At 36.4% G+C, this 26,002-nt stretch overlaps 2 protein-coding genes and 1 long non-coding RNA gene across 3 annotated transcripts; all 3 read left to right on the top strand.

Annotated features, from left to right (window-relative positions):
- Positions 1–125: 125 nt before the first annotated feature.
- LOC148913430 (uncharacterized) lies at positions 126–1,596 on the top strand. The gene is made up of 2 exons (XR_016119049.1): positions 126–280; positions 1,216–1,596. It is a non-coding gene; the product is annotated as an uncharacterized LOC148913430 (long non-coding RNA).
- A 1,914-nt stretch (positions 1,597–3,510) lies between these two features.
- Positions 3,511–7,103, top strand: LOC116301586 (uncharacterized). The gene is made up of 4 exons (XM_031710666.2): positions 3,511–3,699; positions 4,333–4,553; positions 4,965–6,021; positions 6,881–7,103. Exons 1-4 carry the CDS (start codon positions 3,638–3,640, stop codon positions 6,969–6,971), a joined length of 1,431 nt encoding a protein of 476 aa, XP_031566526.1. The 5' UTR covers positions 3,511–3,637; the 3' UTR covers positions 6,972–7,103.
- Positions 7,104–14,762: 7,659 nt separating this feature from the next.
- On the top strand, positions 14,763–25,134 carry LOC116301587 (TNF receptor-associated factor family protein DDB_G0277243). The gene is made up of 6 exons (XM_031710668.2): positions 14,763–14,898; positions 19,092–19,318; positions 19,478–19,781; positions 20,156–20,411; positions 21,372–21,643; positions 22,260–25,134. Exons 1-6 carry the CDS (start codon positions 14,837–14,839, stop codon positions 22,444–22,446), a joined length of 1,308 nt encoding a protein of 435 aa, XP_031566528.1. The 5' UTR covers positions 14,763–14,836; the 3' UTR covers positions 22,447–25,134.
- The last annotated feature ends 868 nt before the right edge of the window (positions 25,135–26,002 follow it).

Raw genomic sequence — 26,002 nt, 5'->3', positions numbered from 1 at the left:
ACTGTTCTATTACTAATACTTATGATCGTTCATCTTCCACCAATCAAATTCACGCTACCAGCCAAAACTTTAATTCGATCTTTCATCTACAACCAATCAAATTCACTCTACCAGTCAACACCAGCAGCGCACTCTGACATCGAACAATGAGTCACAACACTTAATTCTTTAGCTTGTGCGATCCTGCAAGACAAGATTGAAATAATCTCAACACAGTTCACCTGATGTGTTTGGTCGCGATGTCTTTGGTCGCTATTTAGGGACTATTCTTTCGCTTGACGTAAGTTAACTTTGCAAAGAAATGTCATAAAAACAATTTCGAGATCACTAAGAATTTCGACGAAATTCAGGTTGAAAAGTTCCATGAAATTTCCTCGTATTTCAGTTGCCTTTTTTTTTTTTTTTTTTTTTTTTAATTTTTATTTTTTTTTTTATTTTTTTTTTTATTTGTGTAAGCGATTGGATTTATTGGGTTCCCGAAAATGTTTTGAAAAAAAAAAGACTTTTTAGACGATACATTGTAGAAATGCTTTTGTCAAAATACCTGAATATCATTACGTCGAAGCCCAGTGACATTAAAATACATCCCGGGGTAGGGAGAGGGGTGTTGTGACCTATATACAGGGTTCATACGGATTTTGGAAAGTCTTGGAAAGTTTTGGAAGTCAATAATGAATTTTTCCAGGACCTTCAAAATTGATTTTTAGTATGGAAAAGTCATGGAAACATCGTAGCTTGTCTACGGGCCTTGTAAAGAATTGTTTTTCGCGCCGAAGATTTCTTTGTCAGCACTGTATTTGTGCTACGCGTATCATTGCCTGCTGTAGCGTTTACTGGCAATTTGGTGAGCAAAGTGATCTCGATCATTTGTTCAGATCCATGCTTTTGGCTTTATTTTTACGCTGGATGGTTTTGGAAATTTGAGTTTCTCAAAGTGTTGGAAAAATGAGATGGTGTAGAAAATTAATATTTGAATGGATAGACGAAGCAACAATTCAAAGATTTTATTTGAATTTATCTTTAAAATTTGGTTTCAAATGAAGATATTAAATTATATTTTATAAAATTTAGTGTTTAAACGGATATCATAGGCAAAAAAATAGTATTTGAAATATATAATCGTGGTAATAATAGGTTTGTTTAAATTTATCTTTAAAATTTGGTTTGAATGAAGATACAAATTACCATTTATTAAAATTTATTGAATTATTTCAGGTCATAGAACGATCGACTGCTGGATTCCCCTACAAATCCAATCCCTCACGGTCATATCATCATCCCGCGGGTCGTCCCGCAGTGGTTCGGTGCAATAATGTTCAGCTCAAGTGTAGTTTTAATCGCTATTGTCTGCTTCATCAGCTGTACTTGGTTTTTATGCATCTGGACCAACGAACTACACAAGAAATACCACAAGGAATAAAAGCTACTTCTCACCACAGGAACCCCATTACTAAAGTCATGCATATTGGGACAAAGAATTTCAAGTTTACGCACTTCATAAGCTCATTAAGCGGCGGGTTGAAAGTTCATATAGAAAGAATGCCGGAATTATCTCTGTGATTGACGTTGAAGCCATTAAAATGTTGCTAATGCTTACTTCAGATAAATGCATTTATTTTCAATTCTACTGGTGAAAAATCTATTTCTCCAATTATTTTTCATCAGCATCACTTTTATGAAAAGAATTGTTCTTATTTTCTGATCCACGGGGAAAAAATTAAACTTTTGCCTCTTTTGCAAGCTAATTAGCGGGTTTCAAAATAAGGGTTGAATAAATTGTCTTCGTGATTGACGTTGAAGCCATTAAATAGCATTTTTCACACGTTTACTGAAATTAGATACCGCAAAGCCTTGTGGGATGGAAATGCGGACAAACATTGCCAATAAATGCTTCGATTACAAGAAAAAGAAGAAGAATATCAGTCGTAAAACCATAGTTCTTCCATGAGATAGAAACAAGAAGACTACAAGAATAAAAAAACCGCACTTATTTTGCTGAATGCTGATCAGACAATACCTCGTTTGATATCCAAATATCAAATTAAGAAATAAAAACAGAAAAAGATAAAAGCTTGTAGAGGCTTCAATTAAATTTTCAAATTTTTTTCGCAAGTCAATACATTTTCTGTAACACCAAACCTCTTGATGTTCTGTACGCACAAAATTAACTTGGAATAAACTGATAATCAGTGTTGTAACGATAATAGCAGGCAAAATATACTTTGAATTAAAGAACGTTTCAATTTCTTTTCGTTGGAAAAAATTGCCCATACATTTGGAATATTTGCTCTTTTCGGCCTTTTCCTTTCTTTCCGAGGCAAAAGGTTGTTCTTAAACTGTAAACTTCGTGACAAAACATCCTAAATTACCCGTAAATCTTCTGTTCTTTCTCTAACTACCGTAGTTAGCATGTTTTCTTGACTACGAAACCTAAGAAACCATAAGAGGCGAATGTATAGGCCAACAGATAGTATGAGCTTATAAAATCCGCAAAAATACGGTTCTAAATTTTAACAAATTCCTATAAATTATATATCAAAATGTTCAGGAAAGCCCCGGGTTTTCAATTCCACTTCTGTTTTTTTGACAGGTTCTGTTTTATATGAAGGAGAGATGATTTTCTAGCTTGACACCGGTTATGTCAATCATTTTCTCTTGTAAAATACATCCAATAGCGTACATTCAACTCAAAAAGTACGGTGGTGTTTTTCAATAGAATTCAATCTAAACCATATAATACAGTCCGTGAATAGTTGAATTAACTGAATCCACTTCTGTTTTTTGCCTAGATAGTCATTATTTTGAGAAAAGATCCAAAAACCGTGTTTTTGAGACATAATTTGTATGGGCTCACATGAGGGGGCGTGAGCTTGAAATCGTAGCTGACCAAATGTTAACAGATTTTTTCTGATGTTCTTCTTCTTCTTCTTCTTCTTCTTCTTCTTCTTCTTCTTCTTCTTGCTTCTTTATTAAGTTACTTTAAAGTTGGAACGTCGAAAAATTTGAGTTTCTGTTGACATTTTACTGCGCATCAAAGACGAAATAAAAGGAAAAAAGCATAAAAGTCGAAATACCAAAGATATCACTCATCGCTCACAGCTTTTGTAGTTTATCTTCTGCTTATTCAGAGTGAAATTGTTTTGGCTATACGGGCTTACGCCATGTCCATCAATTCCGCTATATACGCGTCCGATTCGTGTTTAAGGTTTTGGGTTTGTTTCAAATTTAAAAAAGAAAAACCGCTTTCAAAAATAGCCCACATATTCTTGTTCAAAAAGTGAAATAGAAAATGAGGGTACGGTCATCGAATTCATTTTTGCTAAAAATTTGTTGTTTTACTTCCGGGTCAGTTTGCACTTCCTGTCTCCCCAGTTCCTCGCACGGCTTATTACTTCTGAAAGTTAAGCAACCTCGTTCCCAGAGCCTTCTCTTCTCGCTTTTTTTTTTCAAGAAAGCGGCCATCTCCAAAAAAAAAGAAAGCGAGAAGAAAAGGTCCTGGGAACGAGGTTGAAAGTGAAGCAGCTACGATATGCAAATCAGTGTTTTTGCTTGACTGTGATACTGTACCTTGTGTGAGCAAGCCGTTTTCTAAGTTCTTTTCATTGTTTCCACTCCTGGTCACAGCTCAGTCACCGTAATGGGTTTCAAGACTGAACAGTTCGTTGAAAAAGTCGATGAAAACCTCAAATGTTCGATATGGTAAGCAGCTTTGAGTGTTCGTTTACACCAATCTAGTCAAATTGTCGTACAGTAACCCCATGGAGCTTCGAATGTCACACTCTATGCACACGCAATATTATAGTGAAGTCATCTAGTCCAAACTAAGATGAAAAAGATCGCTCTTCTTCTTACGGAAGGCCTTTATAATATATTTTGAGATCAAACACTGTGTATAGACCAGTCTTATGTTAAAATGGTCCAACCGTTTTTCCGTAGCAAAAATATCTCATGTTTGGAGTATAATCGATCTTAGCGTCCGCCTTTGCGTAGATTGGTTTCCTATCTATAAGCTTATCTTTAATTAGGTCAGTCGTCAACACCAGCAATTTTTATTACATAAGGAGCTACTCAGCGATTACTGCGTCGATGTTCTCGACTATACAGTCAACAAGTTCAAAACCAAACCTTTATCAAAAGAAATGTTTTATCGCTTCCCTGAAACATCATCTGGCCTGATCTATCCAAGCCCGGAGCACGACCGACATACAGACTGAATTCAAATGTTATAGCTGACTAAGAAGCTTTATTTGAAGACTTTTTTTCATTACTAAAAAAAATCAAGACTGAGTATCTTGTAGTACTCAGTGTTCATGCATGTCGTTTACTTTCTAGCTTGGAAGTACTAGAGGACCCCAGGCAATGCAAAGATGGGCATACCTTCTGTAAAGATTGTATTACACGATGTCTGGAGCACAAACAGATATGCCCCGTGGGTAACAATGCACTACAACTCGATAGTCTTGCACGAAGTTTGCTTGCTAAAAATATGGTAAACAATCTTAAAGTATACTGTCAGCCACCAGAGAGTGATGGACAACCAGCAGCTAAAATAGGTGAGTGAGAATTACATTGCGTGGCAGTTTAAGTTGCTGTATTTATATTTCTTGTCACAAATAAACACTCTAGATAGACTTGACTTGACTCGACCTCTCTTGTCTCCCGCGAGAGTATCTTATTCGAGCAAAACGAGAATTTGTCGAGTGCTAGTAGAGATACACAGACTAGGGCGGCAGACTTTGCGAAAGTCTAATGCAAAGTCTTAGTATCAAGAAGAACGAACCCAAATATTTCTGAATGGGTTGGAAAGAGCATGTTCTCACTATCGCACATCGTAGAGAATTTGAATAGACCGGAAATTCTTCTTTAGAGCTTTAATATGACGACTTATGCTGTTTTGGTCTAGAAATGTTTTTTACTTTTTCATGTCATGTATTGCACTTCCTGACCTTGTGTCATGTCTACAGACGCACAGGCATATGAGCTCAAGTGTGACTGGACCGGAGAGCTACAATCACTTGCCAAACACAGAGAAACCTGTCCTTTCCAACAAGTACAGTGTCCTAATGCGAACTGCAACACTAACATGCAGAGAAGAAAGTTAGAGGATCATGACACGATATGCGAATATAAAGAGTTGGAATGTGATGAGCAATGCGGCGTGACTCTGATCAGACGTGACCTGCCGAATCACAAGACAAATGATTGTCCTGAAGTAAGACTGTCATGCCCTAACGGTTGTCGAGGTTGTATTAAGAGGAAGAACATCACTACACATAGAGAAACTTGTCCTTTCCAACAAGTGCATTGTCCTATTGTAAACTGCAATACAACGATGCAAAGAAGAGAACTGGAGGAACATGATAAGATATGCGAATATAAAGAATTGGAATGTGATGAGCATTGTGGTGTGACTCTGATCAGACGTGACCTGCCGAATCACAAGAGAAATGACTGTCCTGAAGTAAAACTGTCATGTCCTAACGCTTGTGGGACAACCATTAAGAGGAAGAACATCACTACACATCGAGAAACTTGTCCTTTCCAACAAGTACATTGTCCTAATGTGAACTGCAACACCAACATGCAAAGAAGAGAATTGGCGGATCATGATAAGATATGCAAATATAAAGAGTTGGAATGTGATGAGCAATGTGGTGCGACTCTGATCAGACGTGACCTGCCGAATCACAAGAGATGTGATTGTCCTGAAGTAAGACTTTCATGCCCTAACAGTTGTGGGGAACGCATTAAGAGGAAGAATATCAATACACATCGAGAAACCTGTCCTTTCCAACAAGTACAGTGTCCTAATGTAAACTGCCACACCACCATGCAGAGAAGAGAATTACAGGATCATGATTGGATATGCGAGTATAAAGTCGTGAATTGTGAGAAATGTACGCAAGTTCTGGTCCGACATGAGTTACAGCGTCACAAAAAAATTGACTGTCCTGAAGAGATGGTTCCATGTCCTAACAGCTGTAGAAGTCTAGAAACTGGACAAATAAACGAGATAAAAAGGTATGGAATGCTCATCGCGGTTTTTTTGATACCCCGAGGTATTTCTTACTTTACCGCTTCATAAATAGAATTAAAGTAGCTCTAGAAAGCAAACATAACTTTCCCATGCTGTACCCCAAATGGGCATCAGCACTAATTATTGTGATTAAGGCTAGTTTGACTAAGCTTAACATTTTTATTTATGAATAGTGTTACCCACGAGTGGTAATTATATGTAGCATAGATATTTTGAGAGTTCATAGGAGGAGAACCAATGAAACTCGCTATAGGGCGTAATTGAACCCCAGGTTTATGGATTTTTGGTTTTCCATACAATCGAGGACTATTCCCGTCTGTGTACAGATTCTTCTGAAATTCCATCTTGAATACCAGAGCATCTTCCGTTAGCTTTCTTGTTGTATTTTTAAATAATTCATGTACAAATAAAATAAAACAAAAAATAAATTAACTTTGTTTATAGAGGATAACACTTGACAGTAATTCAACTGATAAACTTGTGGTCCTCTGTTAATGTCTCTAGTTAATTAGGGACGGGAACCGCCATTAACGCGATCATCCGAGTCACGTGAAGGTCTAACCATTTGCAGATGTAATTACAAAGGCAGCACCTTCTCCTCAATTATTTTAAGACCCTGAGTGTTGGTCCGGCCGAGGCTTAAACAACGACTTCTTTAAAATCTTAAGTGAACTAGCCTTGATCATTTATCTCCTACATACAAGCACATACTTGATATTGGGATCATCTTTGGAAGAAATGTCACGAGAGAAAAGAAAAACATCCGTCAATGAAATATAAATGAAGTGTGTGACTGAATAACAGAGCAGAGTAACAGAGAAAAATCGTATTATTTGTTCTCAGGATTAACTTAGACAACCATATGAGAAATGACTGTGCCAAGACAATACTGGATTGTCCATTCAAGGATCAGGGGTGGTTCAGACAAAGTTGAACGACAGCATGTCTATAAACACGTACAAGACAACATGGCTGCACATATGATGTTACTGGCCAAACAATGTTCATCGCTCACTAAACAGAATTCATCACTTACCGAACAAAACACGATAGTTACCGAAGAATGTTCGGCATTCACGAAGAAGTGTTCGACACTCACCGAAGAATGTTCGGCACTCAAGAAGAGGTGTTCGACACTTACCGAACAGTGTTCGGCACTCACGAATAAATGTTTGTCACTTACCGAACAATGTTCGACACTAAAACAAAACTATTCGTCTCTTACTGAAGAAAATCGACTTCTTAAGGATGAATTTAAGGTAAGATAGTACATTCATACATACCTACAAAGTTTATTTTAACACGGTAAATTCATCAGTACAAATATACATTGCAATGAATAAAAAACTGTTTTCCATGATTGTCGTGTGAGCCTGCATAATTAGAATATTCCTTAAGTTTACGCCTAAACAAAGGAAGAGAATCAGCACTTCTAACGTCAGACGGAAGGCTGTTCCATAAAACTGCTCCACAGTAACTGAAACTACGTTTCAAGTAGTTTGTGCGCGGTTTCGGTAGAGACAGCTTCTTTTCCATGCAGAAGACAAACATATTTTGAAGATAAGAGTAGTACAGAATGTGCATAATTAAGACTGACGGAGTTATTCTTATATAGAATATACTATACTCCTAAAGACAAACCAATTTAAGGTAGGAAAGAAGTAGATAATTAACTGAACTTAGTACTTCAGGGAAGTACGTTTTTTATTGGCAGGGCTGGGGGATTCGCAGTAAGATTTTCATAAATGGTATTGTTGTAGCCCTCTCCCTTTTATTCAGCAAGAAATTCGTAACCGTTCTATTGAGTCAACAAGGAAACAGCTTTCGTCAAAACAAAAAGGTTTGAGCCTCCACAAAAGTTCAAATTTTTATTGATTCTTTTCTCTGAAGCCCCTTTTCCAACCCCCTCCCCCTCCCCCCTCAACAAAAAACGTAGAGCCTTTCCTTTGTACATGCTAAGCCCATAAGATATAAGATAACTTTAGTTAACCCACGGTGGTTCCTTCAGGATAACAAATTAAATGTAAATATATTTACACGGGAATATTACATACTAAAGTTAATATATGCCTAATATTAAATACGAATACTAGCATTAGACAATAAAAATTTGAAAAAATCATGAATAGAAAAGAAAGGAAGAAAGTTCAAATAAAAACCTGCTCTACCAGGACGCCGTGCAATAGTAATATTAAATATTCTTTAAAAAACTCATTAATAATTCATGAAGGAAACACAATAGAAATCATGACCATGAAGGAGGTTTTATATCTGATATAGATTCGTCTTCATTTGCATAAACTTTAACTTGGATTTTCTCTATCAAACTTGGTTCATTTCGTAAAGAATTCGGTACAGTATGAGAACATACATCAGGAGTATTTTAAGCCGTTTAATAAACTCGCAGATCGTGTTTTATCGGGTCTAAAACCACTCGGCTACGCCTCGTGTTTTACACCCGATAAAACACTCCTGCTCGTTTATCAAACAGTACAAAATGAGTGATAACGTATTTGAGATTTAAAGCTTGTCAGTGACGATGCTTGTCTAATATGTAATGACAAATTATTCCACAGTACAGCTCCGCTATAACTAAAATCTCTTTTAAAGTATTCTGTATGGGGCTGCGGTACTGCTAATTTATTTTCAGAATTTCTCAAGCTATCACTAGTAATATCAATAAATTTGGAGGTGAGATAATCTGGTGTCAGACTATTCAAAGTCTTATGCATGAAAATACATTTGTCAATCTTGCGCTGATGGTCTAAATTTCTCCAAAAAAATTTAATGACTGAAATATTTCATCTGTATCTACATCATAGCTTGAGAATTATTCTTGCGGCACGGTTTTGGAGTTTCTATAGTTTTTAAGAAAGACTTTTGCTGCAGTTTCCCCATGCTATGCTGCAATAATTAAAATGGGGTTGTACCAAGGCATTGTACACGGTTAGGAGTATTTCACGTGGAACGAAGCACCTTATGCGTTTCATTGCGCTTATTCCAGAGGTAATATTTTTAGATATCATAGATATATGGTTATCCCAAGAAAGATTTTGATCTATCTGAATACCAAGTGACTTAGAGGAGATAACCTGTTTAACTTTCTCCCCTTCTATAAGAATTTGTGGATTGACCTTGATGCTAGATAGCCTTTGATTCGAGCCAATTAATAAAAACTCCGCCTTAGTCATATTAAGGATGGTGGGTACAGTTGTCAGCGCGCACTTTTACTGCGCACATTACGTAATCCACAGGAACTCCAATGTTTTAAAAAATATCAACAACAACAAAACGAAATAAATGCGTGATCATTCTTGTCATCATTTTTTTTTTTAATAGCAATTTCTTCGTATGTGTCTATATGGGATAGTTAAATAGTACTGTAAAAATAAAAGTCAAAGTTGTGAAAAGGAGAAAACGACGACTAGATGGTAGATTTGTCGGAAATAGAGTACTGGTGAAGTGACAAAAACTAGACGAAAAAGATCAAGAGAGAAAAACTTGAAAACAAACACAAAATATTATTGAAGGAAAGCGAATTATTGAGTTAGATTACCTGATGGAGCAGTTAAAAAGTGGGTGTAGTGAATGTAAAGAGGCACTTCAACTTCATGAATTGATCGACGAAAAAAAGTTTGGACTCTTGGTAGTTTGTTTTATATTCAATGCGAATTCGGAGTTTTAAACTGAAATTCCACCTACTATAAACCACTAAGTTTCTTCTATGAAACTCTTGGGGCTTTATTCAATTCTCAGTTATCCCTACAAGGTTTTCTTATTGCATTCTCTAGGACATTTAGTGACCGTATTCTTGATCCTCTTGCAGTAGTCCGCCATGTTTACCATCCCATAATGCAATGCTAAACCACGTCTCTCAGGGGAGGGGTGGAGGAAATTTGTAACCATCGCTGGAAAAAAGCTTGAAATCTGATATTCAAAAAATTATAACTACAAAAAACGCATGGCGACCCCAGTTTTTTATTTTCTTGGTATGTTTTGTAAACACTTAAGATAATTTTGAATGTGCTATTTCAAAAGTAAAAATAGTTTTGGGTGGTTTCTTTTTTGATTTTGTGTTTTTGTCCAAAATTGAAATTTCACCTACTTTTGCACAAAAGCAGATATAAAATGTACTTTCATCTTTGCAACTTCAAATCTTTTTTATTAATATGAAAAATATTTTTGTTTAAGATTATTTTAGGCAAAATTTCGATGTACTTAAGCCAAACACAAGGGATATGTGATTTTTTGAAGTGCTTCAAAATGAGCTCACGTCATCGGGTCTTTAATGACAATTATCTCGCTTGGATGCGTGGGGACCCCCAAATTTTTTCACGTTTTTAGATAGCCCCTTGGGTACTCTAAATAACTGACACAGTTTCATTCAAATAAAAATTGGTGGCGAACTGTACCCACCATCCTTAAGAGTTAATTTGTTAGCAGAGAGCCAATTATGAATATTACATAGATCTGAACTTACGCATTCATTAATTTGACTAATATCATTGCTAGCAAATGTCATTGATGTATAATAAGAACAAAAGGGGTCCTAAAGTTGTTCCTTGAGGTACTCCGCATCTGACCAATGCCTTAGACGATGTGTAATTATTCAATGTACATGTTTGTGTTCTGTTATCAAGATATGAATTAAACCAAATCAATGTGAGGCCAGTAATTCCATAGTACTCTAATTTTGATAGTAGTATATTATCCATTTATCAAACTTAATTTCTATTGTAGATCCGCCCTGTTCTTCTTTTTCTTTTTTTTTTTTTTTTTCTTTCTACGTGGTTTTTTTTTTTTTTTTTTTTTTTTTTTTTGTGTTTGTTTTGTTTTGTTTTGTTTTGTTTTGTTTTGTTTTGTTTTGTTTTGTTTTGTTTTGTTTTGTTTTGTTTTGTTTTGTTTTGTTTATGTTTTGTTTTGTTTTGTTTTGTTTTGTTTTGTTTTGTTTTGTTTTGTTTTGTTTTGTTTTGTTTTGTTTTGTTTTGTTTTTTCACGAATACAACACATGAATGATGAATCCCACCCAATTTAAACTACTTAATTCTAAGTGGACATTACACTTGTTTAACAGAAAAATGAAGAACGTTCAAGAACATATATATGGAAAATTAGAAATTACCGAGACTATTATCCTGAAGGATGCAGCAGAAGGCACTCTAGTGATGCTGATCCCATCATCAAGCTGAGAAGTCCTATTTTCTGTTTGTTCTGTTATAATTGGTTTCTGCTGCTCTACCCCAATGGAGTTAACGAAGATAAAATAGGATTCGTATCCGTATATCTTTGCAGGGACAGTGACAACTGTTGTTCAAGGGAGTCTTCTGTCGTTGCCTACAAAGATTATTTTATTCAGGAGATTCCGACGCCAAGCAGTAATATTTCTGTCACATGCAGGTAACGCCATATTGTTATTCAAATTACAAAAGTGATTACAAAAATGCATACCCTTTCACCGTACTTGTTTTCTTCGGTGGGAGGCACCAGGGTATATTGTTACTATCTGAATGGTTGCCATAACGATAGGCCATTTGTACTTAGGTCACGTGACCCTACACCCAACGAAGCAGTCATAGTCAATGTCATAATAAACCTAGCATTGGAAATATCTCGATATTAACAAGACCTAGCTGTTAGTCTTCGTTGCCAAGGAGACATAAGAGATATTTGACACTTGTGTTTTAATGTCATGACAATCCATTCCATTTATTTAGGCTATCAGTGATGAGCCAAACAACTGGATTCCAAGACGTCTCTTCTGAAAAAAGCAATGTACTTTTTGACAGCAGGTATGAATGCTGCGTCATAGAATGGCCAAAATTTATGAGGTCAGATGATGCAGTTTCTGAAGCATACTGTGGCCAACAAGATACTGTAACATCGAAATATACCTGTGATACAAGAAATACCGGTAGTCTAACCATCCAATGTACAATACAGCTAGATAAACCACAATAGGTTCCATGTTACACAGATGATGTACTTTCTACAGCGTACTGTAACAGTACCAATGGTAGTCTAACCATCTAATGTACAATACAGCTAGATAAACCACAATAGGTTCCATGTTACACAGATGATGTACTTTCTACAGCGTACTGTAATAGTACCAATAGTAGTCTAACCATCTAATGTACAATACAGATAGATAAACCACAATAGGTTCCATGTTACACAGATGATGTACTTTCTACAGCCTACTGTAACAGTACCAATGGTAGTCTAACCATCCAATGTACAATACAGAGACACGGCTTAAAAACGCGTGCGCATGCGCGAAAGTCCCCAAAACAAACTGGCGGACGCTCTAGCAGTATTCGTGCTTCAAAAACCTGCCATTTGAATAATTTTTACAGCTTACTGGCAACCAAAATATCTAATTGATCAGTCACATTGTAATTAAAACATGACGCATTTTTTTCGACCAAAATATTTGAAGCGGCCATCTTGGTGTTCCAAGTTGGTGCAACAATATGGTAGGCGAAACTTCAAAGGCCAGCTTAAGATGTTGGAATATTCAATATTTTTGATTATATTTCACGGAAATATACTTTAGATAGATATTTTAAACGTGTCTAAGGGATAATCTTTCATATTTTAATAATTTCATCGCTATTTATATAGATACACGTGACGGTACTGAGTCACACAAACTCAAATTTCATAACTCGGGAACCAAACGTCAAAATTACTCGAAATTTTTTCTTGTGACTTATAACACTGATTTTTGAAACATACTTGAGAAATGCCCCGTACATCTTCTGTTCATTTGCTAACTACCGTAGTTAGCGTGTTTGCGGGGCTACGAAACCTAAGAAACCATAAGAGGCGAATGTATAGCCAACAGATAGTATGAGCTTATAAAATTAGCAAAAATACGGTTCTAAATTTTAACAAATTCCTATTAGTTCAGGAATGTTCAGGAAAGCCCGGGGTTTTCAAATCCACTTCTAATTTTTTTTGACAAGTTCTGTTTTACATTATTTAGCTTTCTAGTTATTTTTTGAAGTTGGTACCCCTCGATCTGTTTAAACATAAACCAATAATGTAAATTAGAACAAAAAATTGTAATGATGGGTGCAAATAAAGTTCTTCTATCTTAAATAATATTTGTAAACCGATTTTTATAGAATATCTGCTTATTTCACAGTATAAGTACATAGTTTCAGATGTGACAAGATGAGGAGGTCAAGATATAAGGAGTGATTTATTATGCATAATAATAATAAAAACAGCAACAATAATAATCATAATAATAATGATGATGATGATGATGATGATGATGATGGTGTTCGTATTTAGCGCATTTCAAATATCTCAATGCGCTTTACATTTCATAACCAGTGGAGGACTTTACGGGCTGCAACGCAACGCAACGCAACGCAACGCTCTTGTCAACTAGACATAAGAGGAGCACAGGGAACCCAATATCTCAAGAGTGCAACTAGGTTTCCGAGGGCACGAGTTTGCCATGCGGCAGTTTGATTATTTCAGCTGTTTGATCACATAGATAGGTCACACGGGTCTCACACCGATGATTCTAGCTTTTTCACGCCAAATTGAATTGGCGGGAAGGAATCTAAATTTAAATCTAACTCCAACTTTCCCCATAATTAGTCAGTACATCCACATACCAAACTAAAAATAGCACCTATCCCGCTCAACAAATTATAGATTAATTCGCAGAACCTCTGGTGGGACTTTCTGGAAAGTGCCGTAGGGCACAGGCTTACCATTTTGTGACAGATTGTTGGTTGGGTTTCCTGTGGCGATTTTAACGACTAATTCCTATTTACTTAGTTAAATGTTTGTTTCATATTCAAAGATAGCTCAAATATATACCATAAGACTAAATAAGAAATTAAGATATTTATTTACTTCTGGCGTTTTTTTCTTTTCTCTTTTTCTTTTTTTTTTTTTTTTTTTTTTTTTTTTTTTTTTGAATTAGGTACGATTTAGGGTGGTCTTTGATAAGTCGTTTTTGAATACGCTTTTTAGTGTAGAAAAATGACAACAATTCAAGGCAGGCAGCTTTCGCCGCCGAGATCCATTGGCACACTAAAGACCAATAATCTTCCAAGATCCTGGCCAGGTTTCAGCTTCGTGGACTAACTTCGGACGAAGAAATCGGAAGTCGAATTTTGAAAATCGCTTTCTCCAGGGGATATGTCTGACTCGTCCCCAGTCGTCTCTTATTTTAAGGGCGCGCGCAAAGGGTCAAGGGAAAGGGGAAAGAAGAGAGACGTCGTCTCATCTGTTGCCCTTCTTTTTTACCTTCTCTTGACCCTTTGGGCGATTCGATGAAAACAAGTGAGAGACGACTGGGGACGAGTCAGATACTGCCACACTTTAGTGGACCCCGGAAGTAGCTCTTTGTCGGTAATTTATTTGCTTTGGCTGGGGCTGCGTGTGGAATTCGACCGTTTTTGCATCCTTCGAAATCGAGAGGTTGCGAGATCGAGCCGAAAGTAAGTACCTAAATCAAAAACAAATACAATACAAATACAAAACAATGTTCATAAAGAAAAACATATTTATTTCTTATATAGTTTTATAGAATATATTTCAGCTATTTGTGAATTCGGATAAAGTTTAGTTCGTTAGGAATTAACCGTTTAAAATCCGGCCACAGGAAGCCCAACCAATGCAATGACACAAATTGGCAGGCCTGTGAGTAGGGTCTGGATACCAGTCTGGATACAAAAAGCAATTCTTGGAAATTTCGTGTCAGTCATCTTCTTTCTTACACCTTATTAACATACGTTAAGAGAACTGGAGTATTAAATTCAAGGTTTTATCATGGGTTTTAAGGCAGAATTGTTTTTAAAAAGCATCGATGAAAACCTATTCTGTTCAATATGGTAAGTAAAAGCTTGTTGATGTTATTTATGAAGAAACAGGACCCGATTCGGAATATCAAATATCGAATATGGAAGTCGAGACTGATTGTAAATCACTAGAAATTAGGGAGTTTTGAATATAAAAATACTCAGATAAAATATTAGATATCATTATTAATTAATTGAGGTGATTACTTTTTTGCGAGAGAGGCTTTGAAAAAACTCTATTTGTAACGCGAAGTTTTATTATATAATAAAATCGTCGGATTGGCTCCAATTCGCGTACAGAGACAAATAACGGCATCAAGAACACACAAGCAAAAATTGGTAACTACGAATATTACTTTAGATATTCTTACGATATATAATTCCACATACATTCTTTTGTAATACTGTACGAGTACATTGCTTGGGCTCTTGCTTCCTGTGATATACATGTGCTCTCAGTTACAAAGCCATCAATATTTTTGTCATCATTCCTTGCTCCAAACAACAAGAAACTGAAGAATTATTAGCAAAACATCGATTCATTTTCTTGGTTTGTGATTTTGGCTCAGCTAATATAAATTTGGTGATTACCACAGGAGCCCAAACGGAATCAAGAAATTCGGTCATAAACAACGTTCTTTAACGTTTTTCTGTGCAAACGTTGACATTAAAAACTAGATAAATAGATAATTTCTTATTAACTAGATTAGTTATTAGACATTGTAGGCTTGATTAGTTGCTTTGATTGATACAGTACAACTCTATCGAAGTAAACAACTTGGTATACACAAACCATTGCTTCAAAGTGAATAATTCTAAGAATTTTCAATGCATTTCATGGACAATAGCTTTTTTTTGGTTGACTATTCATGATTCATCTACTCTAGCAGTATTCTATGCACGAACAAGCGAAGATCGGTAAGGAGAACAGAGCCAAGAGCCACGTTTACGATAAAGCGCAGAGGAGGGTGATCAAGTGGCACGTGACCTAATCGACCAATCACAATCATGATCACAGGCAACAAAAAATATCACAAGAATTTCTTAGTCGTCGTAAAGAATCATTAATTTCCCCTCATATTACTTATCATAACCTCATACTTTTTGACTGTCGCATGGATTAATGGCAGTAATTCCTGTACAACAAGTCTCGTTTCCAGATAAGACATATTTCTATGCAAATTTATAACATTACGATGGCCATCGCTTTCACACGCTGACACTGAAGGTTGAAATATCGTGCATCTTTATCGCTTGTCATCTGGTTTTACGATGGATAACATGTCTGTATTTGTAAATATTTTGAAGCTTTAATTCCTAATAATGAAAAATATCGAGATGAACCCCGGTGAACCTCTTACCGTTTCCGAGTTATTCTGAATGTTGTGCGTGGTACTATATCACCTATCAAGCATATCTTGTCAAGATGGCGGGAATCACCCGCGTAACGCTACCATCCCTTCACATGAAAACACGGCACCACTAAATCGTTTCAGATAAGGAATGAAATCGTAATTTTGTTATTGTTTTATTTTATTGATTTTTTATTGATGCAATTGGGAAATTTATCGGCAGAATGCTGAGAATTGTCAGAATCTGATACTTGTCATCGACCCCGGCTCACAAGTCGGCCGTTGTTACTAGTATTATGCGTTACTTTGTGTGCTGTTACTTTCTACATCTGCATTTTCAATAATCAAAACTCTCCTGTTTGAGCCAGTGGAAATATAAGGGAAAACATACTGTCATGTTCGCGGAATATAAGTATAATAGAAACTAAACTATTAAATACTATTAAATTTACAATGCAAAGTTTATCAATTTATCATAACCTTTCTTTAGACTTCAATATTGACCCTGAGACAATAAGAACGCTTTATAATTATTCCAAAACAAAAAGTTTCAATGATAAGAACCTAAGCTTGACAAGAAATGACTGATTAAAAATGAATGTATGTAATGAAATGAATGGTTTTAGGAGATATTTTTGAAGGTTTGTCATCTTAGTGGCCGGGTATGTGATTTCAAGCCGATCGGTTGTTTGGATGCTCGATGTTCTATCTCAATCAATCGCGTTTGTATAAAGTTATCAAATTAAATATCCACCACTTAGCACTATTTTGAAGCAAGTAACAGCCCTTATGGTCAAAGGCCACCTTTTCTCATTTAGTTCTCGGATTTTTTGGCAGTCAGGAACCAAAACAATCCTCAGTCATTCGCGAGGGTTGCCAGTGAAGCTAACTTGGCCCCCAACTATAGTTTTATCGACATAAATGGCAGAGACTTCACCGTACAAGTATGTAGAAATTGAAATTCTACACAGTGTAGATATAGAAAATCCCCAACTGCAAGAAAATCCACACCAAACCGGTGAGACAGATTTGGCATTCGTAATACTTTCTCGCCAGGAGATGTTCACACAACGACGGTCAAATTCGCCCCATGTAAGGGAATCTGGAATCCGGAATCCACGAGAATTTAGGCTTTGGAATCTGGAATCCAGCACTCTGGAATCCGGAATCCAGGCCTTGGAATCCGGAATCCACCCTTTTGGAATCCGGAATCCGGTACTTTGAAATTCAAAGTATACACTCAAATGCTATCGCCTCAACCTAGACTGAACCGATGTAGCCCCTGACCCCACTGAGTAATATCTCCACCAAGAATATCTGTCATCGGATGCTGATTTAATTGATAGTCGATTCTACTTATACTAGCAAGTATATCAAATATAATTTTCAGAGAACGTTTCTGAAAATTAACGATATGGAATCCGGAATCCGCAATACAAAGGTTTTAGAATGCGGAATCCAGACCCTTGGAATCCGTAATGCAGAGTCTCGGAATCTGGAATCCAGCGCTTGGAATCCGGAATCCACCATAAGTCTGGATTCCCTTACATGGGGCGAGTCAAATGCAAATGAAGCGTAATGAAACTTTTAACCCACAATGCTTCACGCGACTTGATCACCCTCCTCTGGATAAAGCGGTTCCAAAAAATTCATTCAACATTCATTCTTATAGCCTATATTTATGTACTTATATAAACTGTTTTGGATTTAAAGTCTGCTACAAAGGAACATGAGGTACTGAGGTGATGATCTGTGCTACAGCGTTAAAGGGTGTGATCTATTTATGTACGCTGATGGTCATCAGATTTGTTTATATCATCACGTGCTTAGTGACGTCGTAACGACCCTGAACAATGAAGCTGAGACAATGGTCGACTGCTATAAAAATAATTTCCTTCCAGCAAACAAAGATAAGTTTAAAGCGATGGTTATGTCTAGCAGAGTCAAGGATACATCTGAAGCACGTGTTGTAGTCGATAATGATGAAATAAGATGCACAAGCACTTTAGAGGTATTAGGAGTCATGATTGACGACAAACTTAATGTTAGCGAACACATCAAAGAGGTGTGCTAGAAAGCTAGCTCCAAAGTTCGTATTCTATCAAGAATTAGCATAAGCCTACTAGCATGCTATTACGAATCCTGCAATTTGATTGGCTAACGTACTCACTATCTATCCTGTGATACTGATAGTGAGTAGCGAAAAACAAACAAGTGCATGGCAAAGTTTCGCTGGAATCTCTGCTTGTTTTCTAAAAATTCTTTAAAAGATGGATTGTAGAAAGGACAAGACTGTATCAAGGAAAGGAATGGAGGTTTTGGACATTCAGATAAATACGGAAACTGAAGAATTATGGCAATTTTAACACGATAAAGCGGCCATCAGATTTCATTGAAATTTTCATGTGCAAACTTACTACGGACAAACAACTGATTACTGAGACAGGCCAAAAAAAATTTTTTTCTAATCTGTAAATATTCTACAAATGTTTTTATTATTATTTCGAATTGCAAGTTATACTATTTCACATATACCAGGGATTAATTATGATAATAAATCTGAAGCCTTAAGTAAAATGTATAATAGCTGAAATATTAGAATTTGTTCTTTGTTTGGTGGATTTGATGAGAGTCTGTCTATCTGTGTGTCTGTGTGTCGGTCGGTCGGTCGGTTTCTGTTTGTTTGGTAGGTTGGTTGACTGTTTGTCTGTCTTTCTCTATTTGTTTGGTAGACTGGTTGTCTTTCTGTCTGTCTATTTGTCTGTCTGTCGTTGATCGGTCGGTCGAGGTCGGTCGCCGGTTGAGCAATTAAGTAACAGTGCAACTCAGATAAGCAGTAAATTTACTTTATTTTCTCTGCATTAATCCTCCAAGCCATGAAGTATTTGAAGATCCTGTGAGCTGTAAAGATGGCCACACATTCTGCAAAGATTGCATAACGACATGGCTAAAGACGAACAAGAAATGCCCACTGGATAACGGGTCACTTGAGGAAAAGCAGCTTGTTCGTTTATTAACGGTCAGGGGAATCATAGATAATCTTGATGTGTACTGCCACCCCCAGTCATTTCAAAATGAATTGCCTACGTCAGAGATTAAAGGTAAATATTTACAGCCCAAGTCCTTCATTTACGATTATTCATTTTCCAAACTCCAGTTGGCTGATAGCCGTTCTGTATACACGCAGTTTCACCACGCATTCGGTAGTGTGTAGAAATTAGTCCAAAAGTAAACAAATTCTTCATTCTTTCTATGCACAGCTGGGGACTCTAAAGTGGGATGTGAGTGGATTGGCAAACTACAAAATCTTTTGCAACACAGAAAGACTTGTCCTTTCCTGGAGATGCAATGTCCACACGGATGCAACGAAAAGATACAGAGAAGAAAGATGGAAGACCACGATGAGATATGCGAGCAAAAGTTGATTGATTGCAGTGAATGTGGTCTTAATTTACCACGAAAAGATCTTGAGAAGCACAAGGCAAATAAATGCTTACAGGCCCTCGTTTCATGTCCTAATGAATGTAGGAACAATGAGGAGGAGATTATCAAAAAGATAAAAAGGTATATTGAGGCGACGACAGAAACATTTCAGCACATTTTTCTTCCTATCATATATTTAATAAAAAGTTCAATCAATATAATCAAACTAAAAACGAAAACAAGAACAGTAAACCAAACATCTAAGCAACAACGAAAACAGGAAGTCATAAAAATCTCTATTAATATACAGATATAAAAACAAAAATGCGAATTATGAACAAGCGCAGACAAACAACAAAGCAATTCCATAAACAAAAGACAGCAAATAAACAAACAATTAACAAAAAAAAAAACCAGATTCACACAAACAAAATCGACTCACAGACAAATGAACAAACAATGCATGGGTTTATTAGCTGCTTTTTCTTCTTTTTTAACTTATTTCTTTTTGACAGGATTGATTTAGCTGATCACCTGTCAAACGTCTGTCCAAAGGGTCTGGTCGACTGTGCATATAAAGAGCAAGGATGTGAAGTGAAGGTTGAGCGCCAAGATGTCGAGAAGCACGTACAAGAAAACATGTCAGGACACATGATGTTACTTGCTAAAGAATGTTCGTTTCTTAGGAAACAGAATACATCACTTACAGATCAGTGCTCATCCCTTGTTCATAAGAATGAGAAGTTAAACAAAGAGTTAAGCCAAGTTAAGGTAAGATGAATGAATATGCCAATAAATTTATTTGAATCGGGAAACCTCATCGATCACCTGTGGTGCTTTTCATGAGGGACCATAGATCAATAACTCATTACTAATTAAATACAATAATATAAAACTAATTATAAAATATATGAATATTATTTAAGATATTTTTTTCTAATAAGTTTGAAATTGATGGAGGTCCAACGGGGATACATTACAGCATGTAGTTATGTATGTGTTTATTTATCAATATCATTTTACTTTGTTGTTGCTGTTGTTGTTGTTGTTGTTGTTGTTGTTGTTGTATGTTATATGTAAAATGCGAGATTGTAAATTGAGAAACTAAAACTATGAAAATAAATGAATGTAAAAGTTTGAAATTCAGATCCTGCCTCAGTCCGTTGTACGTTTAATGGCCAATTGACGTTCGCGGGTTGATGATGCAGTGTACACTCCTAATAGAGCCTCTCTCATAAGTAGAATTAATATAAACGTACTATTGGTCGAACAAATCCTGCGCTCTGATCGGCTGATTGGTTGAGGTACTAGTGTAGCTGCTAGATCTATTAAAAATCAAAACAACGCAAATATATATTATTTCAACCTAATTTTATTGTTTCATCATTTATTTGACCTATTCAGTAGTAGGTTTATACTAAAACTTTGGCCTCACGGGCTATTGACTCGTAGACCATAAAGGCTGAAATTGTTCAATAGTCTCCTTCACAGTTCCCTGTGCCATCTTGAAAGGTAGCCGTACATTTGCATCGAAGCGAGACGAACGGTGAGCTTGCAATGATAGAGACCTTTTTTTAACACCTTTGACAATTATTTGCATGTCGCTTCGATGCAAAGGCACGGCTACCTTTCAAGATGGCGCAGGGAACTGTGAAGGGGACTATTGACTGAAATTTTTCAATTGAATAATTCATTCTTCAAGAAAAACTTTATATCTTGTTGCTTTCTAAGAACAATCTTGAAAGAATTAAAGATGAAATTCCCAATACGTACACATGGAAAATACAAAACTTTCGATCCCAGGCAAGGAAACGGAATGTCCATTTCTTCAGAAGCCCTACATTCTGGTTGTGTGGTTACTGTTGGTATCTAAAGATATATCCTAATGGCGAAAGAGATAATAAAGGATACCTGACATTGTATCTACATGCTTGTTGTAATGATTCTACACATGGCACTTCTATGGTAGTGGTACCCAATGGTCAGATATCTGTATTTTTCAGGTGGGTATTTCTAGTATCTACAGAATTCCATTTGTTTTATAGCCATGCCACTTCGCACTAGTACTTCGTCACTCAGAGAGTTTTTCTGAATTTTCGATCAGTGTGAAACACACCATTTGTTTTTCCAACCGGAATTTTCCATTTTTCCGGGTAAATGGTAAGCAACCCTGAACAACTTTCACTCCCCTATATTCTACAATTGGTAATATAGCAGTAGAGTAAGTAGTTTAAACATTTGGCATGCAAGAAGCCGTCGCTCTTCCAATATCAGGGACTTTAAGATTTGCAAAATGTACGACGGCGACGTCAACCGGAATTGTAAATAATTTCTCTTTAGGGTTCTGTTCATTGGAGATTTCATTTAAAACATTGTTAGTAAAGTCAACTCATCCATAGGAAAAACAGACTTTGAAGACGCCCGAACCCTGAAGTTAAGTTATTTGCACTTCCGGTTGACGTTGCCGTCGTACATTTTGCAAATCTTAAAGTCCCTTTTCTAATATTGTAAATTCTTTCTTTCTTTTTTATATCAATTTTATTTATGTTACGTCCTTGAAAGTCGTCTTCTTGCACCTCCGACCCCAGTTGATACGTGCGGGAACATCTTGCTTTTCAGATTGAAGGTGTTGAGCCAAAATCCTTTCAAAGACATATCATTTGAAAAAAATGATGTATTTTCTTACGAAGAACTAGAAGGTAGTGGATGGGACGTCATGAAAACTGGTGTAGCACTTTCACCAGTCTACTGTACCAATGGCAGTCTAACCATCCAATGTACAATACAGCTAGATAAACCACAATAGGTACCATGTTACACAGATAATGTACTTTATACAGCCTACCGTAACAGTACCAATGGTAGTCTAACCATCCAATGTACAATACAGATAGGTAAACCACAATAGGTTCCCTGTTAAACAGATGATGTAGTATCTACAGCCTACTGTAACAGTATCAATGGTAGTCTAACCATCCAATGTACAATACAGCTAGATAAACCACAATAGGTTCCATGTTACACAGATGATGTATTATCTCTAGCCTACTGTAACAGTATCAATGGTAGTCTAGCCATGCAATGTACAATACAGATAGATAAACCACAATAGGTTCCATGTTACACACAGATGATGTACTTTCATTCTCGTTCCGAAACCATACTCATTAGCCAAAACGTATTCTCCAAATCGTATTTCCATTTGTCGAACATATATACTTTTTTCAAATAGAAAACGTAAACAAGCCGTTGGCTAAAAGGTTGAGCCAGTATTTCATGATCAGCGATCCTGAGATAGATCATGCGCTCTGACGACCTAGTCGCAAGATTCTGGCTTCCGGTCCGTAAGGTTTCCCAGAGCCAATGATTTGGCTAATGAGTAGGGTCTGGGAACGAGAATGTTTTTAAAACTTAAAACCGAACCGAACTTGTTTCCATAGCAACACAGTAGTGAGTATTATGGTTTATGCTATAAATGTGCACAGTTGCATTGGAATCTGCTTTATATTTGAAGAATTATTTTTCCTCTGTGTATTAGCTTGAATTTGAGCACAACGAATGGCGTCATCAGTTACCTAATTTGCATATATTAGGGTGAAATTATTCACTCTGGAACGAGGCAAGATATCAAGGATCGACAAAGGAACAGAAAAACCCATTCTCTTTTATTTACATAGAACTATGTAATAAAATAAATATTGCACTGGTAAATTTTTGGCTGCATATATAGGCAGTATATAAGTCGATAATTAAGTATTAATTAAGGAAGTTTATGGGTAAAAGGCCCCGACTTCGTTTAGCCGACAGAATGCGTGGACGTTCACTATTCTACGGTAAAAACGCGAGAAGAACGTAAACATGAAAAGCGGTCAAAAATGAGCCATATTTTACTGAAAAAATAAATTGATCGCCCAATTTTGCACAGAACTCTTGAAAATAATACCAAATAATTCGTTTACATTTAATATTGATCTTAAAAATTTAGAAATATTAATGGCCGAATGCAAAATTAATATCGGGGAATATTTACCTAGACGCGAGTCTTCGAGGTTTAATCATAAGTGAATAAAATAATTTTTCAAATTTTACTTATCGCTACAAGAGGCACAAATCGACAAACAAGTGTTCGTGCCGCGCTATGTTGTAGCTCTTATTAACCGAGTGCGAGGTCCGTACCGTAAGATATGGACCGAGTTTTTTCCGCTGACTTTTGACCCAAGCGCGTAGCGCGCGGGCCATTATAAAAGTGGGGAAAACGAGGATCCATAACTTATGGTACGGACCGAGCAAACGAGGTTAATAAGATATTTATTATATGGCATGCAAGGCACTGAGTTTAAAAAGAAGTAAAAAAATAAAATTGACAGACGAGAACTGCATTGTCAAACGAGAACTGCATTGGAAGGGCTTCCTCAGTGTACGTGCCACAAGTCATGCATGTCTGAGTCGCTCAGAAAAAGAGGTTTTAGTTTACCTTTGAATGAATTTAGCTATAGTTTAAAGTTTTCTGAAATACTTGTCAACGAAAGTGAGGCTTTCTTTTGCAAAACGTGAATGCAAAGCAAAAGAGTCCGGGAATTTTGTTTAAAGGTAACCATGAGTATCCGTGTGATACTCATACTGTTTGCAATTTTCGAATAGACTGATAAATCTTTTCAAAAAATGGAAAAATTATTGAAATATTTAGTATCATTTTATGCCGGACAGTTTAATTACGTTGGGTATCTTGTGTAATACGATAAAAGCAGGGCCTAGGTAAGTTAGACATGTAGCCCATGCTTGTCCATGCGGCTCAACAAGGTCAGTGAAAACTGTTATTTAGTCAGGGAGAAGTCAGCGAAAAGTCAGGGAATTTTTATTTTCAAAATGGCTGGGAACCCTGAACAAGTACCGTGTAGAGCCTTGATCGAATAAGTTGTCGATTATATTAAGTTTAATATTAAATGCTGGTGACCTTTAATCTGAGTAGTAGAGTAGAAACCTTTATTTAAACAAAAAAGTATAAAAAAACAGGGTAGTCCATTCAGTGGCAAAATGCCCCTGCTATCAAAAGGAGCCCTGTTAAATACACATACTCAACTTACAATAAATAGAAACTAAAAAAAGCTAATACGATTAAAATGAAATACTATTTACAATATAGTTTCAATACTAAATCTAATAATGTAAGTACCTAAAAGCTAACATATAAAGGGTTGTCAGACCTTTCCCGAATTCGCCAGGACGCCCACGGAACAAAGGCCAAAAGCCGAGACCGAAACCAAATCAAAGCCGACCTCGACCCGTGGCCATCACTCCGCGAGCATCCAAGCGAATCTGGGAAAGGCCCAACAACCATCAACTATGATCGTAGCCTATTAAAAATTTTACATCCATTATAGTAAAATGATTTCTTAGCCAACTCGGTTCTTACCCTTGGCAAATGTAACATATTGCTTTGTCTAGTGAACCTGTTGTGTATAGCATTATTAAAAGTAAAATAATTTCTGAAAAATTGCGGGCAACTCCCATTAATGCATTTCTTAACAAGTTTGAACACGTGGTCGTCACGCCTACTTTGTAGGGTGGACCAATGAACTACATCTAAGGCCCTATCACTCTCGCCTATTCTAGTAACAATCCTTGCAGCACGCCGCTGAAGTCTTTCTAAAGATGTAGAATTTCCAATACCACTACAATCTGCTAGCAGAGTCTCCCTCGTTGGCGATTCTTGGCAGAGAAAATAGGCGACGGCCGGTCTAGGCCGTTTTCTTTGTTGCGCATGCGCTCCGGTATCCAAGCAACCCTGTCATATGAGCTCGTGATTTTGACATCCGACTTCAATGATCACTTCGTTATGTGATCTTCTCTTTCTTCGTTTATCTGTAAAAGGGAAAAATGTAATCAAGGGAAATTATTAATAAAAAACATTCTAGAAATAAAAATTTAATGTAAAGCGCCTTTGATTATATTATATAGAAAAGGCGCTATATAAACTTATAAATCGTCATCCAACTTAAACCTTCTTTAAATAACAAATTTAAGCGAAACTTCTTTATTTTGATTTGGGAAGTAATTTTTGCAGTAAACAACACCTGCAAATCTACTGTACTTTATAAAGAAATACAAGTGAATGATAACTAGTAGAGAACTAGTGTAGACTGCGTCAGTGTTCTTGAATAAAACAGTAGAAACTTGTGGATAAATATACTTTTAGTAGATATCTAAAGTAGGTTTTTGCCATGAACTGCCCAAGGAAAGAAAAATTAAGGTATTGTTCTTGCTATACGATCTGACGACGAAGTGTTTAATCTTGTTTCGACGGCTTCGTGACCTCAAACAGAGAAAACTTCGTTCTTGAAAAATCCCTTTTTCTCCCAAGA

This window comes from Actinia tenebrosa, unplaced genomic scaffold (assembly GCF_029948245.1).
Source record: "Actinia tenebrosa isolate PJP-AT-01 unplaced genomic scaffold, QUT_ActTen_1.0 PGA_scaffold0__85_contigs__length_37466705, whole genome shotgun sequence".
Taxonomy (NCBI): domain Eukaryota; kingdom Metazoa; phylum Cnidaria; class Anthozoa; order Actiniaria; family Actiniidae; genus Actinia; species Actinia tenebrosa.
Note: the sequence above shows the minus strand (reverse complement) of the source record. Positions and strands in the feature narration are given on the sequence as shown.